The sequence below is a fragment of the Benincasa hispida genome, chromosome 7 (genome assembly GCF_027475165.1).
Source record: "Benincasa hispida cultivar pf3 chromosome 7, pf3_genome.v1.1, whole genome shotgun sequence".
Taxonomy (NCBI): domain Eukaryota; kingdom Viridiplantae; phylum Streptophyta; class Magnoliopsida; order Cucurbitales; family Cucurbitaceae; genus Benincasa; species Benincasa hispida.
This window is the reverse complement of record NC_143484.1, coordinates 60,612,690-60,629,281: the sequence shown is the minus strand read 5'-3', so window position 1 is coordinate 60,629,281 and position 16,592 is coordinate 60,612,690. Positions and strand designations below refer to the sequence as shown.

The window sequence follows — 16,592 nt, the reverse complement described above, 5'->3', positions numbered from 1 at the left end:
TATTTAATTCTGGCATTTACTCATATCCAATAAACAAAACTCCTTGGTTATCTTATGTGAACTTAAGCATATATATGTGATAGTGATACACAAGTGGATCATGCCTTAAGTGATAACCTAATTAGGTCTGTAGTATAAGGATTAAGGTAGGATACCTGATCTTGGTAACACAACGGATACGACCCGCTTTGTAGAGATTTGTAAGTATTATAAACTATTACAGATGGTAGATCCTAACCATTCATGTGGAGACGTGCGAGCGGGGGTGTCCTATACAAAGAGTTTGTATAAGACCTAGACCATGAGATGACTAGACTCTGTATATAACGTCGTTGATACTAAAGACTTACATCTCACCTAAACGACCATAGGTGACACCATCTCAATCCTGAATGTTTTTGGAACTTCTGCCTTTGAGGGCGGTCCTTTGATTAGTATGGGTGAGAGTGGCCATATTGCCAACTCAACATGCCTACCTTTTTGGGGACTTATCTGATCTGGGAGCTGAGAACTCAATCCACAAGATGGAATTCACTCCTTTCCTAAAGCAGGGATAAGTAGAGAGATTGTTCCCTTAAAGGCTGATTCTGAGGCTTGAACATAGTGGTCACAGCTTCTCTTTGGAAGAGAAGACTCAGTCATAGTAGGACTATGACATATGTACATTAGAGGGATCAGTGGTACTTAAGGAGACATGTGTAACTACAGGGGCATAACGTTTATTGGCCCAGCTGTACTTACAAGCAATCTGTGAAGGGTTGTCGCACTGTTGATTGGTTAAGTTGGACACATAATATATATATATATATGGTAAGGAAAGTTCAGTTGTCGATCTTTAGTGGAGTGTCTGGTAGTTAATGGATGGTGGATCCCGTGTCTAAAGAGTTCAATCAGTTATTTACATACCGTAGGAGCTTCGAGCTACGGGTCCATGAGGTTTCCTTGGTAGCTCAATGGATGCAGTTGAGGATCAGTTCTTGGTGTTGATTTAAAATGTTCAAATTGACAAGAGGTATTTTGATTATATATGATATAATCGGTATGATTTATGAGATACATCTAGTAGAGGATTGATGTAAATGAGATTTACATTAAGTACTATGGAATAGAAAAAGAACTATGGTTTATATGTTTCATGAGATGAAATATTAAAACTATAGGTTATAAATATAGTATGATAAGTTGGTTATCATTTATATTTATAATAATATTAATTATTAGATAATTAATTCTTTTTCTTTAATAACCAAATGAGTGGATGATTATTAAATTCATGGTAACCGTGAGTTTAAAAGGAAAGTGGTTTTCCTATTTTGAAAAGAAGTTTTACAAAAGGTTGATAAAAGTTTTTGAGATTTCTCTCGACGAAAAAAAAAAGGATCTCACGGTAGTCATCAAGTAAATACAGACTTACTAAACGACAGTTGGGCGAGCTAAACGATCGTGCAGTATTTACTAAACGATCGCATAGTTTTGCTAGACGATCACTTGCCCTAATAAACGATCATGTAAAGTTTGTAGGCGACAGACCGAGCTAAGCGATGAACTAAACGATCGCATTACTTTTGCTAGACGATTGCTTAGCTTTATCTAAATGATTGGGCATCGACCTATACGATAGGTCTCCGCCATCTCCCACTTGCCCAGTCGTGTACGTGATCGGTGTTTCCTCCTTCATCTACCTCATACCAAGTTTGAACATAGCCCACCCTCTGGATTCTCACACCGAGAATACCAAGGTAGCCTTGTTGGTGGTGTCATACTCAACTCGAAACCATCGAGATTTTCTGGAGGTCATTCGTGTTGTTGCTGAGGAGTTCGCGACCGAGGCGATTGTTGAGTACGAGTGGGAAGAGTTTGTGTTGTGTTTCGGTCGTGTAGAACGAGCGTTCGAGGATGCTGTTGTTTGAGCGATTGTGCGCAACAGAGCATGGAGACGCATCTTCAAATGTTCGTAGAGTTTTTCTCTTTGTTCATTTGAGTTTTTCATGCTGTAATGTCTATATGAATTGTATAATCGTTTGTTTGAAGTCAACTGTAAATGTAAATTGTTCATTCATGATTGTGATTTGGAATTATCTTTCTTCCGCTCTCATGGAAATCACGAATCCGATTTCCTTCATCAAGCACTTTTTGAAAAAATTGTTTAAACTGGAATTTAATTTCTAAATATACTACCAAACGTGAAATACAACTTTGTTTTCATTGAATCCTTTGTTTTCAAATTACCTACCAAACAGGCCATAAATTTATGAGTAGTTCTTTTATATAATTAACTTCACATTGACAATTTGAGTTTAAAGGTGATTTACTCAAAATTTATAGTAGAAGGAAATAAGTTAGTCTAACAAATTATTCATATATATAATTTAAATTTAAATATTCATTTCAAACATGTTCATTAATTTAATTATTAAACAATTATAATTGTAAAAAGGTTTGAAATTTGAATCTACATCATGTTAAAGAAATATTATGTTAACGATTCTTAAGACTTGTTTGGAAGTATTTTGAAAACTAATTTTATGCCTTTTATAATAAAGATGTGGTAAAATTATGTTTTCAAATATAGTAAAACGAAGCAATTTATTTATAAATATAACAAAATATCACTAAAAGACAAATGACATATTACTATATTTAAAGAAACTTACTATTTATATAAACTGTGTGTTATTTTTTACAAATTAAGAGTGAGAGAATTCGAGAAAATTAAAGTAATATTATTGTTTTAAAAAGTATTTATAAAAATATTGTTGTTTTCAAACTATTTATAAAAATGTTGTAATTTTTTTTTAAGGTTTCGAGTCTTCAAAATTCGATCTAACCAATAGGTCGAATTTTTAAGATTCGAGGTCGAATTTTGAAGATTCAACCTTCATTATATATTTTTTTAATTTTCCATTAATTCGACCTCCATTTTTTCTTTTTTCTTTTTCCTTTTTCTTTTTTTTTTAATTTTCCATTATGTTATTATTTGGTATATTCAAATTTACATTATTTTATTATTTTATTATTTTTTAAACCATCTTAAAATTTACATTATTTTATTATTTTTTAAACCAAAAATTTACATTATTTTATTATTTTTCAAACCATCTTAATTTAACTTTAAAAAGAAAAAAATTAAAAAAATAATATCTCATAAAAACAATAAAGTGTGAATTAAAATATCCCATTTATATAAAAATAATTATAAAAATCAATGTGTCCCACAAGGCGGACGTCGATTTCGAGCTGGTTGTCGTCATCGACTTCGAACTTGAGGTTGTTCTCGTTCTTCTTGATGTTGCTCTGGTACCTCTACAGGCGCTTCATAATATAAATATTCATTATGCTCTCCACGACCCCAACTGTGTCCATGCACGTATGAAGACGAAGGGCCAGCCTCTAAGTCATAAAGTCCTGTACCAAATGCTAGCATCATCATCAGACTAACATAATCAGTTTGACTCTGCGTCTACATCAAGGGCAACTCTTCCACATTGTGGGCAACCTCATCAAACTCATCCTCTTCCCAAACAAGTCCTCGACGTCTAGGAGCTGGTGGAGGAATAATAGGTATATGGTACATATAATGTATCTCCTCCATATAGCTCTGGTTGTCACTACATATAGCAAGAACCTGGTTCGGATCATTCGCAACATCACGGAGTCTACTATTGTTCAATCTCTGTGAATTATAAAATAATTAGTTAATATTTAAAATAAATTCAAATTAAAAATAATTAAATAATATTTAAAATAAATTTAGATTAAAAATAATTTGATAATACTTAAAATAAATTTAAATTAAAAATAATTAGATAATATTCATTTATTTACTAGATGACTCACAATTGCTCCCGGACGAGTAACGCAGCGCCTTGTGATATTATTATATCAATGAATGTAGTCTTGAGTGACATCCCCGTCAAACTGTTCAATAGAAACCCTCACTGCAATAAACCTTGCACGATAGTGCCATCGCACTACCAAATGTGCAACTTTTTTCGGATCAATCTCCAGTCAAGTCAATATCATGCAGTAGGGGTTCAGTATTAGAAGACGATGGGACATCCTGCTGAAAACTGAATTGTCTCATCACCCTGTCAGGAAGATATCACCCACCAATGTGAAAACATATGAGATGACTCATTGTGACCATTCATACAGAAATGGAGCAAAGTGTGCATAATAATTTTGTAGGGCTCCCAAATAACCTGAAACACAAAATATTATATTAGAAAACATTAAAGACAAATACAATAAAAATGTATATAAAATAATCAATTTGGTTCAGTGTTAATGTACCTAATCAGGTTGAAGCAAATCAAACATGTATCTGTACTGGCTGACTATATGTGTGGTTGTCCTAGTCACACAAAATTTGTCTCTCCACCTAAATTTTCAAATTGACAATTTAGATTCTAAATTAACTAGATCAGTCATATAAAAATTAAATTGAATTAAAATAACATACCAAGAATCGTAGGCTCGTCCAGCTAACTGAGTATCATTTACATGTTGTAGCTGTGGAGCCATTGTTGGAAATCGCTCCCAAGCCTATAGTTGCAAAAGTATGAGAGACCCAGCTATCTCACGAACCTCAAATCTTGTTGCTTTGCATATTTGCCTATACAACCATGCCAAACATGACCCACCCCACGAATACCGCCCCGCATCATAGAGGTTAGCTAATAGTGGCAGGAACATCGAGTGAACAAAATGACCTGATTTGTCGGAAAACAGACTTCCACCCATCATTTGTATTATATATGCTCGTGCATATCTTATGACGGTTTCCTCGTCTGCATCATCTGTGAGCTCACGAAATTGTGTCCCTAACCATATCAAACTTAACCTTGATCCTTTAATTTTATCGGCATGTGGGGACACACTGAGGTATAGTTGACAAACTTGTGACCAGTCATCATACATCACTCCGGTGACTGACTCACCCTTAACAGGTAACCCCAACAACATTTCTATGTCTTGTAGAGTGATAATGTACTCTCCAACACACAGGTCTTCATCTCTCGATCAAGGTTGTGATCAAATGTTAGTCCAACTGAATAAATCACAATCTGGCAACCCTATAGAATCTAGATGTATGGAGTAGCGGTAGTATTTTAGGGTGGAGTGGGATAGTGCATTGGACAACTGTCTCTCGACACCTGCAAGATATTTCTCCAATAGTACGATATCGCCAAAGATGATCGATGAAAGGATTGGTCGTACAAAATATCAGGATCAATAGGTCTTGGGTTTAAAGCCATGATATGAAAGAAAAAAATATTTTTTTCTCAATTAAAAAAATATTTTTTTCTCAATTAGAAGAATAATGTACAACTTAATTAACTAATGGATCAACATAATCTGAATATACAATAAAAGTATCATCTACACTTAATTAAATATACATGATGAAAAAAATTATTTATTTCTCAATTAAATAATGTACAACTTAATTAAAAGAATAATGTACAACTTTATAAATTATAATAAAAAATTGAATATACAATAAAAGCATCTACACTTAATTAAATATACATGATAAAAAAAAAGTATTTATTTATCAATTAAAAGAACAATGTACAACTTTATAAATTATAATAAAAAATTGAATATACAATAAATGTGTAATCTACATTCTCAATCTAACTGTCTGGAGCCCGTCTTAGTAACGAATAACACTTCCTTCGATTATGGCATAATTGATTACAAAATCCACATCGTTGTTGAGTGACTGGTCTATCAGGTTTTCTCAACAACGATGGATCAGGATGTAAGGCAAACATATTAGAGTGCATGATCTAGTAATCTTCATGTGGTACAGGTTAAAACTGAGGAGAGTAACATTTAGCATACGTTGACAATTTATAATAGTCCTCAATAAAGTCTTCGTAGTTCATGTTAAAATGTGAGCAAACTGCCATAAAATGCGAACATGGAATGTCGAACGCTTGCCACTTGTTACATGAACAGTACCGCTCGGACCTGTTTAGCCTAAATATTTGAACATTTCCTCATTTAGCATTGAGACTATGACGTCCGATTTTCACATGAAACACACCTGTCAATCGTATGATTGTACTTCATGTTTACTGGATCTTGCAGCCCATTTATTTATTTTTTCATGTGCATACCTGAATATGCTTGAAACAAATTGTTTATAACACACATATATATAGATATATATATATATTACAAGATGTATTTATCTTGATGCTCCAATGCATTCCTTATTTCTTCTCTTATTTTCTCAAAATAATTCACACACTTGAAGAATGTTATTTGAGCAAGAGCATTTATCGGCAACATCCGAGCTCATTTGAGGACACCATTTATGCACTTTGATAGATTTGTCATCATCCACCCATATCTGAACCCTCCATCATGTGCTTGAGTCCATTGCTCTATACCAATGTTGTAAAAAAAAACTCATACAACTCCGATTTATTCCTTTGATATCTTCGATGAACTTCCGAATTTGAAACTGACACCCGACACGATAAACATAATTTTTCATTGTATTAAATTTGTACTTTTTATTAAAGTTGCAGATGATATGTTGTAAGCAGAAACGGCAGTGACATTTCGGTCCCATCCAACCATTTGCTAGATTATTCACTATTGCGATTATGTCAACATGTCGATCTAAAATTAAACACACCTCTTCATGTATTACAATTTATCTCAAGTGTTTCAGGAACCATCACATGAGTCTGCAAACTCTTCATTTGCAACAACAAATGCAAGTGGAAGAAGATGCCCGTTCGAGTCAATTGATGTAGCAATTGACAATTTTCTTCGATATTTTCCATATTAAAAGCTTCTATACAAGGAGCAAAAGCCCAAAATACAAAAGTTAAAATAACATGGCCTTCAATAAACGTTTCTTTCGCTCTCCACTCTACACATGTTCCGGGATTGGTCTGCTTAATCATATACAACCACCTGGATAACAATTTGTAAGACTCATTCTAATCACCAAATAATTTAGCCAACACTTTTCTTTTGCCTTCCCGTACCTTATGATAAGGAACATGATATCCGATGTCGGACTGCAGTTGTGCCACGCTGATAGATGGTTTTTCTATTACGACATCACAGAACTCTAATGCAATCATTGATGAATCCAATTACACATGACTTTGACTCATTCTGAATAAAACACATGTATGCTGCTCATCGTACTTAGTGATCTCGAACAAGCCATGCAATTTTTTCTTTATTGCACGAAGTCTCCATTTGCAACATTCTTCCCACTTCTTACACCGAATTGTCCAAATTGTTGGTGTCGATTCCACAACCTCATATGGTGCGTGACATTTAATAGCAAAACATTTGACCGCGTGTTGTAGCATTTCTTTGTCTTGACAAATCATCCTTTTATACAACTAAGTATTGTCAACGTCTACATGGGTTATAATTAGGTCATGTTCTCGAATGCTATCTAGTACATTCATATCCAAATCGTTGAATGTATCTGAAGGTAACTCATGTTCACGACCATCGAAATCCAACTCTTCAAATTCATCGTCCGTTTCTGTTTTGAAATCTTTATACTGATTGTTAGTCGTCATATCTTCATTATCACATGGTGATGCAACTGGCTCCGGATTAGGATCAATACATTCGATTGGATCTTCAAATTGACTAAATGGTGCATTCCAGTTTGTATCCAACCTTATCCTATTTACATAAAAAATACACTAAATTTGGCAGTGACATCGCGATTGAGAACATCAAGTTCATAGCTTGTGCATTCGAAATAGGGAATGACATAAACCTTATTGATCCTCATGGTTCTAAGTTAGGATGTCTATATATTATTTCTAACTGATTTGTTCCCATATCTACACTAAGTGACATCCCAACCATTTCAAGGAATTGTAACAATTCACTGTTCACATTTGTACTAAAACCCCTACTTGGTGGTTGGTCATAGTCAACTCCATCAATACCATAAATCATATTACTAGTTGTAAACAACATAAACCCCAAACATTTGTCCGCCATTTTCTTAAAAAAAAAAAAAAAAGACAAACAATACATTACTAATTGTTTTATTAATTATCAAACTTAAACAAAAATAAATCATAATAAAAATCACAATAAGAAATATAAGAAATATATTAAAAAAATCACAATAAAAATCATAGTAAGGTAAACTTTTTAAAACTATTTTTAAACATAACAATAAATTAAACTTTTTATAACTATTTTTAAACATAACAATAAATTAAACTTTTCAAATATCATAAGAAATATATACAAAAAATCATAATAATTTTGTATTAAACTAAAAATATTAAAGTTTTTAAACTATAAACATCAACTTTTTAAACATAACAATGAGGTAAACTTTTTAAAACTATTTTTTCAAATTCAATACAATAAAATAAAATAAAATATTATAAGAAATATATTAAAAAAATCACAATAATTTTGTATTAAACTTTTAAAATTATAAACATCAACTTTTTAAACATAATAATAAGACAAACTTTTTAAACCTATGTTTTCAAATTTAATACTAAAAAAATAAAATATCATGAAAAATATATTAAAAAAAATCACAATAATTTTGTATTAAATTAAAAATATTAAGGTTTATGAACATCAACTTCTTAAACATAAAAATAGATTAAACTTTTAAAAGCTATTTTAAGCTATATTTTCAAAGTTAATACTAAAAAAATCAAATATCATAAGAAATATATTTCAAAAAATCATAATAATTTTGTATTAAACTAAAAATATTAAAGCATAAACATTAACTTTTTAAACATAACAATAAACTAGACTTAAATACAAACGAAAGCAAACAAAATATAAATAAGACTAACATGTTGGTATAGCATAATATAAATGAGATTAATACTAATATAATAAAGAAATAACTACTAACATCAATATCAATATGTAAATATTATTAAATTCAACAACTATTAAAAAATTAACATGATAGATATACTAAATATAGAAAAACTAGTAATAAATAAACAGTAAACTCACAAATTGAATAGTGGTTTTATTTTTTCCCCAAAGTGACAATGGTATGTTATTCGGCAACAAAAACTACGAAAAAAACAAAATATTATGAGAATATGGATCTACAACAAAAACAATGAAAAAAAAACAAAATATTATGAGAATATATGAATTTTGTTAACGTTACCTTTTTTTGTTATTTGTTTCTCAAACAGCAACAAAAACTATAAAAAGAATATAATAGTATGAGAATAGAAACAAAATTTACAATTTTTTTTTTAAATGAAATTTTGTATAGTAAAGGTACAAACCTCACAATTTAATGGACGAATGTGGGAGAATAAGAAGATATGCCGATGAAGAAATGAAGAAGGCAAAAGCAAATTTTTAGAAGTTTTAATTAGGTTCGAAGAAGTAGGCAGAAATGAAGAAATAAAGAAATGAAGAAACGAAGAAATGAAAAAGGCAGAAGCGAGCTGTGATGTGAGAAATGAGAAATGAGGAGGAGAGGGTTAAAAAGTTGTAGGTCGAGTTTTCGCGGGACTTAAATTCGGCACGACGAGCGTTGGGAAATTGAAGACGATGGGACGAGATGCTGACGAATCGCTGCACTTTCTGCACGTTGATGGAAATCTATGCACCCTCTGCCCGCTTTAATGAAGTCAAGGATTGAACCCTCGACATGCGTAGTATGCAAAAAGATGGTTTTAGGTCGATCTTCTTTAATTTTTGTTGGTCGAGGGTCTCTTCTTTAATTTTTGTATGTCGAACGTTCAACCCTCGACATCTTCTTTAACTTCTTTTAGGTTGAGGGTTGAACCCTCGACACACTATTGCAACTTCGAAAACTCCCAAACAATCTTAAATCTTTAAATACTTTTCCTAACTACAATATTTTTTTAAAAAAAAAACTCCAGATAATTTGATCCACGGACCTTTTAATCTTCAACAACTTTTTGTTTGTTTGTTTGTTTGTTTTTTTTTTTTTTTTTGGCAACTTTTAGTACTAATTCCAAGCTAACATTTGCATCATTTTATATTTATATAAATGAAAATGGGGCGGGTCGCGCACTCGCGCTGTTCACCTTTTTTTTTTTTTTAAGGGTCCCAAAAATGCTCTTATAAATTGAGAATTGGACGGGTGGGTCGGGTTGTTCATCTTTATTCATTTTAAAAACAATTCCAATTAATTCGCGGCAAATAGATTCAATGCCCTAGACTACTTTTGTCATCAGTATCACCATCCCCAACTCCAAAAATCCGATAGAATCACCATTTCGTCGAGCACAAGTCTCAGAGTCTCGAATGGCGATTTCGATTTGAGACGTTAGGGTTCCTCTTTGATCCTCCAGTGCAAATACAATGTTCGGAGCTCAACCGTCCTCCTCCGCCTTCGGCACTCCACAATCAACTCCGGCCTTCGGCACTCCGCAATCAACTCCGGCATTTGGCACGCCGGCGTCCACTCCTGCCTTCGGAACTCCATCGGCGTCTCCTGCATTTGGCAACCTTTCCTCAACTCCTGCCTTCGGAACTCCATCTACGTCGTCGTTTGCTACCGGCTTTGGCTCATCGCTTTTCTCCACTCCATTCTCTTCTCAGCCTTCACAACCGCAGCAGCAGTTGCAGCAATCGCCGCTATTTCCGCAACCAGCCGCCACTGGGTTCGGTTTCCAGACTCCGTTTGCTGCGCCTCAGTCCACTCCATTTCCAAATGCTCAACTGACTACTCAGATGGCCCCGGTCGCACCGCTTCCTTTCTCCCTCGCAGATCGAGATATTCAAGTATGTTCCTAAAAGTAATCGGCAAGAAATAGTAATATCTCCTTTCTCCGTTTATATCCGCGCCTATTTATTTTGTTTTTATTGAGTGCACCAGGCAATTGTTGAGGCTTACAAGGACGACGCAGGAAACCCTAAGTATGCTTTCAAGGTTCGTTTCCCCAATCTTGACTGGAAATCGGAATGCCTCGTGTTTTTACCCTCACTAACACTTGAGAATTGTTGATAATCGTGAGGTAATATACGATAAGCTTTCTTGTCCAGTTGCTCCAATGTTAACGCTTGTGTTTATTTTGCAGCATTTGTTGTTCAGTGTAACTGATCCTCAATATAGGGTGAAGCCTGCTGGTGTATCGGATGTGAGTTCAATATGTCGCGTTTTTACGTCTGAAGAATTCTCATCTCCTTGTATGTATTTTCTTTTTCACGGATTCTACACTAAATGCGGATAATAGTTTGCATTGCCAGATAATGTGGGCTGAGGCAATGGCAAAGCTTGAAGGCATGGAAAGTGCTGATAGAGAGCGATTGTGGCCGCAGCTTGTTCAAGGTTTTAAGGATTTGTCTCAGCGCTTGAAGGTATTTCAATTCACTGCAAAATGTGTGGTTAAATTAATTGATTGTGTTTTAAGATATTTGTCTCAATGCATGAAGGTTGTGTGTCATTCGTATTTATGCATATTCAATTATGTTGTATGATTTTTTGCATATCTTTTGTTATAGCTTAAAAATTTGTTATTCGTCATAAGCATTGGTGGATTTGCAGGCGTGTTCTTTAGCAACCTTAACCATATGTTAATTAACTTAGAGCTGCTATTTAACGTCATGGATCTAATTTGATGCCTTGAGCTTTTGAATATATGGATATGAGTGGGTGATCCAAAGTTACATTAGAGAAATGGCACTCATGAATATAGAATTTTATGTTTAGTCTGCCTGTTTCACAATTTTAAGAGTTAATTTTACTTCAAACTGAATTATGGTATTGCCTGTATTACATCAATTTCAATTTTCCAGAAATAGAATTTTAAATGAAGAAATATTTGTCTATCTACACAATATTCTAATGTTTGACATTCCATTTGAATTAGATATTTAAGTTCTACAATTATTGCTTCACGTATTATTTTTCTTTTGATGATTTATTACCTAAATAATAAATATAAAATAAAATGAAAGCAATCAAGTCAGTACTTGCTGAATGGTTAAAAATTATTATTATTATTATTAAATAATGAAAATGTACTTTCAATTGTGATGGTGAAAAAAAGATTAAATTTATGAAAACTATACAATAGAGAGTAAGCATCATTAGTGAAATAAAATTCAAACAATAACCAAGATTTTCATAAATGTTTGTATATATAATTTTTTTCCCCTTATGTATATTGTTAAATTTCAAATGTCTCGAGGACATTGCCTCCTCTGTGCCTGTACTGTGTCGACCCCTCCGGGATGTTATTTATTGTGACAAATGCTAATGCACGCGGTTGGGAAGTAGTCTTTTCTTTTCCCTTTCCAAATAATGATAATGCAGGGTATGCCAGTCTCTAGTCCATATATTATTGCCATTCAAAACTGTGAAGTAGGAAAACACAACTTATATTTGATAGGATGGCAATTATGTTTTGTTCCATCTACCAATGTTGGTGAAACAAATGCAATAGCCTAGTGACCAGTTTTATGTTTCCATTTAAGATTATTAATATGTTGTTCTTCGGTAAATATAATCATCTTTATGTCCAAGTTGTGAGAGTACATAAATTGAGAACATCCATGATGTATCAATATCACATATGCTGAAACTGAAAGTTATAATCTGCTGAGCCTTAATAGCTTCTGCATTTGCTTCCAGCATTCCTTGTGAATGTAAATGTTCCGGAAAGTTGTCACATAAAGAATGCGTTTTGTTTCAGTTATTGTTTATAAAAATAATTTTAACAACTCTACGTATCTTAAATTTCAATGACATTAGCTCATTTTTTTGTTGTTGCTGCATGCTTTTCTGCTTTTTTTTTTTTTAAAGTGATTTTCTTTTTCACACGTTCTGGTATTTGCGAGTGAAGTAACACAGTTTCTTGCACTGACGCTCCAGTGGAATTAATGCAGATTCAAGATGAAGTCATTCTCTCTGATTCTGATAGACTTCGGATGACCCAAAGCAATGTCAAAATGGTAATCTTATGCTTCCTTAATGATATATTTTAAATTTCCTATTTCTAATTGATGCTTGATGTATTTTGCAGCTTCAAAGGCATTTTCTAGCCGATACTCTACCTTGGGTTCAAAGATTGAAACAGAAGGAGCAAGGTCTTCAAAGGCGTCTGTTGAGAGTATGTTTTTATTTTTTTAAATCAGTGGACTAATATGGAAAAAAAAAAGTGGTATGGATGTGATCTTCAAGCTTTCTTCCCTCTTGCCTCCTCACCCCCTACCGGTTCCAAACTGCTGCTATTTTAATTTGATGTTTTCTTCAATAAAAGGTTATGAGAATTGTGGAAGCGCTAGAAAGTAAAGGTTGCCGAGTGCCTGTAATGAAAGGAGAGGCTGAATTGGCAGAGAAGTTAGCTTTGATAACGAGGCAGGTACGTATCATTCACCACATTTACTTTAAATGGAGGAAGAGATACTGAAGAACCTCCTCAGTTCCTAGGGCCTTCCCGTCTAGTTCTACTTCTTTATCCTAATTGTCAAACATATAAATTATTTCAAAATTTAAGTAACTCGATACAAAATTTTGAATTATCATTTTGGAAGAAGAGAAACTTTAATGATTGTAATGAATGCTTATTTTTCCTTTTAAAGAGCATCACATAAAGATTATTATCATCATCATTATTTTTCTTTATTTATTTTTTATAATATGATATTATTGTCATTTTGCCTGTGTTGAAATTTGAAAGAATTTGGCCATGTGCACATTCTGATCGACGGGGGAAGAATGAACTAAACTTATAACTAGGGAGAAATATCTTACATGTCCCAAAAAGTTGCATCATAATATTCTTCAACGATTTTCAGTTGAAAGGATCTGGAGCAGAACTTTCAAGGAGGGTGCAAAATTTGCTTACAATTACTCGTGGTCAAGCAAATGGCTCCAGTGCTGGTAACTCCATCTATCTTCAAGGATCAGCAAAAATACACGAGCAGAGTCTTGCTGATATGCAGGAGGTGCGAACATATTTGTGTTTGGAGTCTGCTTTTTGACTTGTAGTTTTGCTGGAAATGAACTTTATGAGATTTACCAAAATTCTGTTAACAGTCTTTCAAAAAGGAAAAAAAGACGTGTAATAATTATACAAGCGAGAATTTTGGTAAATGCAGTTAATTTTGGTAAGTGCAGTTATGTTATTGTCAAATTTATTAACCAACTTCCTCTACGTCTACACGTCATGTGCCAGGTTTTGCAGCAACAGACTGAGGCCATTGCTAGACTTGGAAATGTTTTAAAGCGGGATGTTAGAGACATGGAAATCATAATGGCTGAAGACAGAGAAATGACAGATGATGCGAGCTAAATGAAATTGAGTTCACATTTCTAGCCATTGTTCTGTTTGTTATTAGATATACTTGGCTTGATTTTTCCAAATGGAAAAATTAATATTCGTTTTCAAAACTTTTATGTACTGCTCAAGGTGCTAGCCGGGATCTCTTTTGAGAGACGTGGGTTAGTACTTGGTTAAGGTCAACTTTTAACTGCTTAATACCTATACAATTTTGATTTGATGCAGTGTTAAAGGCTAATAAGGCAGCATGAACAGTTGCTATGTTGGTCTCTTAACGTAGCCAGCATCATCAGAGAAAGGCCTTGGACTCATCTTTTCCTCGTCAGGTGAATGAGGTGGTTCTCTCACTTATGAATATACTTTACCTCTTAGCATTTGGGGATGTTAGTCCTCTAATTATAAAAGCTCATGCGAGTTGTTAGGTATGCTTTATTTATATATAAATATATACATATAGTTGAGAAATATGACTTTCATTAATAAGAGTGATAATACAAAAGAGGATAATGAGTTGGGCATAGTTTATAGTTGTTGGGGCTGGGGCAATATTTTAGAGAAAGGACAATGATCACAGATGCACCTTAGTCATCAAAATTTTTGTGAGAATTTGACTTCGTATATCCATTGGGGCAGTGTTGTTGAAATATCGGTGTAGTCACAGGTTATTTAAGCTTTCGTACAATTAGCATTAGGGGTTTAGTTTTATTTAGGGGTTAAAAGTTAAAAAATAATGTAAGTAATGGCAAAAATAGGGTATCTAAGAAAGAAATTTCAAAAGTAAAGTGGTTAAAGAAATAAATCGTGTACTCGGTACACGATTTTCATTAATATAGTCATCAGCCTCATGGTCGGTAGATAGCTGCCATGTTAGCATATGCGTAGGCTTGATCAGTGAAGGAAGACCAAACTTTGTGGACATACTTTTTTTTTTACTTCTAATGAACAATTTTCTTCCTTACCTGTTTTTTTTTCTTATTCTTTTATATCATATTCATTTATTAGATTTAGTGTCAAGATAAAATATAATTTTATTAGTTTTTTATTTTTTTATTTTTTTTATTTTTTTTATTTCAAGATAGAAGTTCATATGGCGTTAAAAGATTGAATTGCAAATCACTCAAGATTTCATATGATGGTCGTCTTCATGTTCCTTTGGATTAGTTTTGCCTTGTTGGTGTTGTCGTTTTGACGAGTACATCTTCGATTAGTGTTAGCAACATTGAGTTGTGTTGTCTGCTGAATAATATTTTCTATATTTACTAAGTTTTGGTCACATATTGAGTTCAGCTCTGGTAAATTGTGTATTGGTGTACATCTTGGGCAAAATTATTGTGTGATGAAAAATATTAATATTAAATAATGTTCATATCATATATTTGAAAAATGTAAGATAATAAAATTCTTACTGTGTAGTAATGGTAAGTGTCATCAAGTGATAAATTGTCTCATGATTTAATTGTACTAGGAAAAGTAGTTATGTTGGCCCATTTGTTATTTCTTCTTGTGCACAATGACCATGATGTGCACGTCAAACGATATACATTATGCATGACTTCGATGTCAATTGTGTTCGTGCTTATCTCAAATCAATTCGATTTAGTGTCGAGAGAATGGCACAAGGGTATCGTTTGTTGCAAACAAATTGGTTCAACACACGATTTGGTTGATGCCATTCTATGATTAGGAGGGCTAACCGTCAATCAAATATCTTGACCGTCACAACAATAATCAGATAGTAATAACAAAATATCGTGTGTATGACATCCATTTAATCTGAAAAAAAAAAAGATAATTTGACATCCAAAAAGTATGTTATATTCATTTGTATATTTGCTGATTGTGTATCAATTGGTCAAGTATTAGTCGAAATTTATTAACATATTTGTTGACTGGTCAGATGTAGTTTATACACCACTTTATCTAAAATTTAAAAAAAAAAAACAAATAATATATTTTATTACATAAAATAATAACAAAATAAATATATAAATAAAATAATACATGATATTGAGTGAATGATGATACGGAGTCTGTAATTGAGAATTTGTGGTGCTACAACTATTTGTAGCAGTTATTTTAATCTCAGTTTGGTGTTAAAATAATGAGCAATCCTAAACTCCAGGGAAATATATGCAACTGGGTACTGTTATTTAAGACTATATAGATTTAAGAAGACCTATTCAATAAAGAAGATAGAGTGTAGATCAAGTATGTCACGCTTTTCCTTGGTGTGAAGTAGTTTGTAGCAGTAATAACAAAATGGTGACCATGACTAGAAGAAGAATTGGATGATTGAAAGCGGTTGTGAAAGAAAAGCTAGACTTC

At 33.0% G+C, this 16,592-nt stretch overlaps 1 protein-coding gene across 1 annotated transcript; it reads left to right on the top strand.

The window, feature by feature from the left end:
• The first annotated feature begins 10,055 nt into the window (after positions 1-10,055).
• LOC120082219 (nuclear pore complex protein) lies at positions 10,056-14,671 on the top strand. The gene is made up of 9 exons (XM_039037498.2): positions 10,056-10,764; positions 10,859-10,912; positions 11,061-11,120; positions 11,230-11,340; positions 12,871-12,936; positions 13,008-13,094; positions 13,245-13,346; positions 13,783-13,932; positions 14,163-14,671. The coding sequence occupies exons 1-9, from the start codon at positions 10,342-10,344 to the stop codon at positions 14,277-14,279; spliced, it is 1,170 nt and encodes a 389-aa protein (XP_038893426.1). The 5' UTR covers positions 10,056-10,341; the 3' UTR covers positions 14,280-14,671.
• Positions 14,672-16,592: the final 1,921 nt, after the last annotated feature.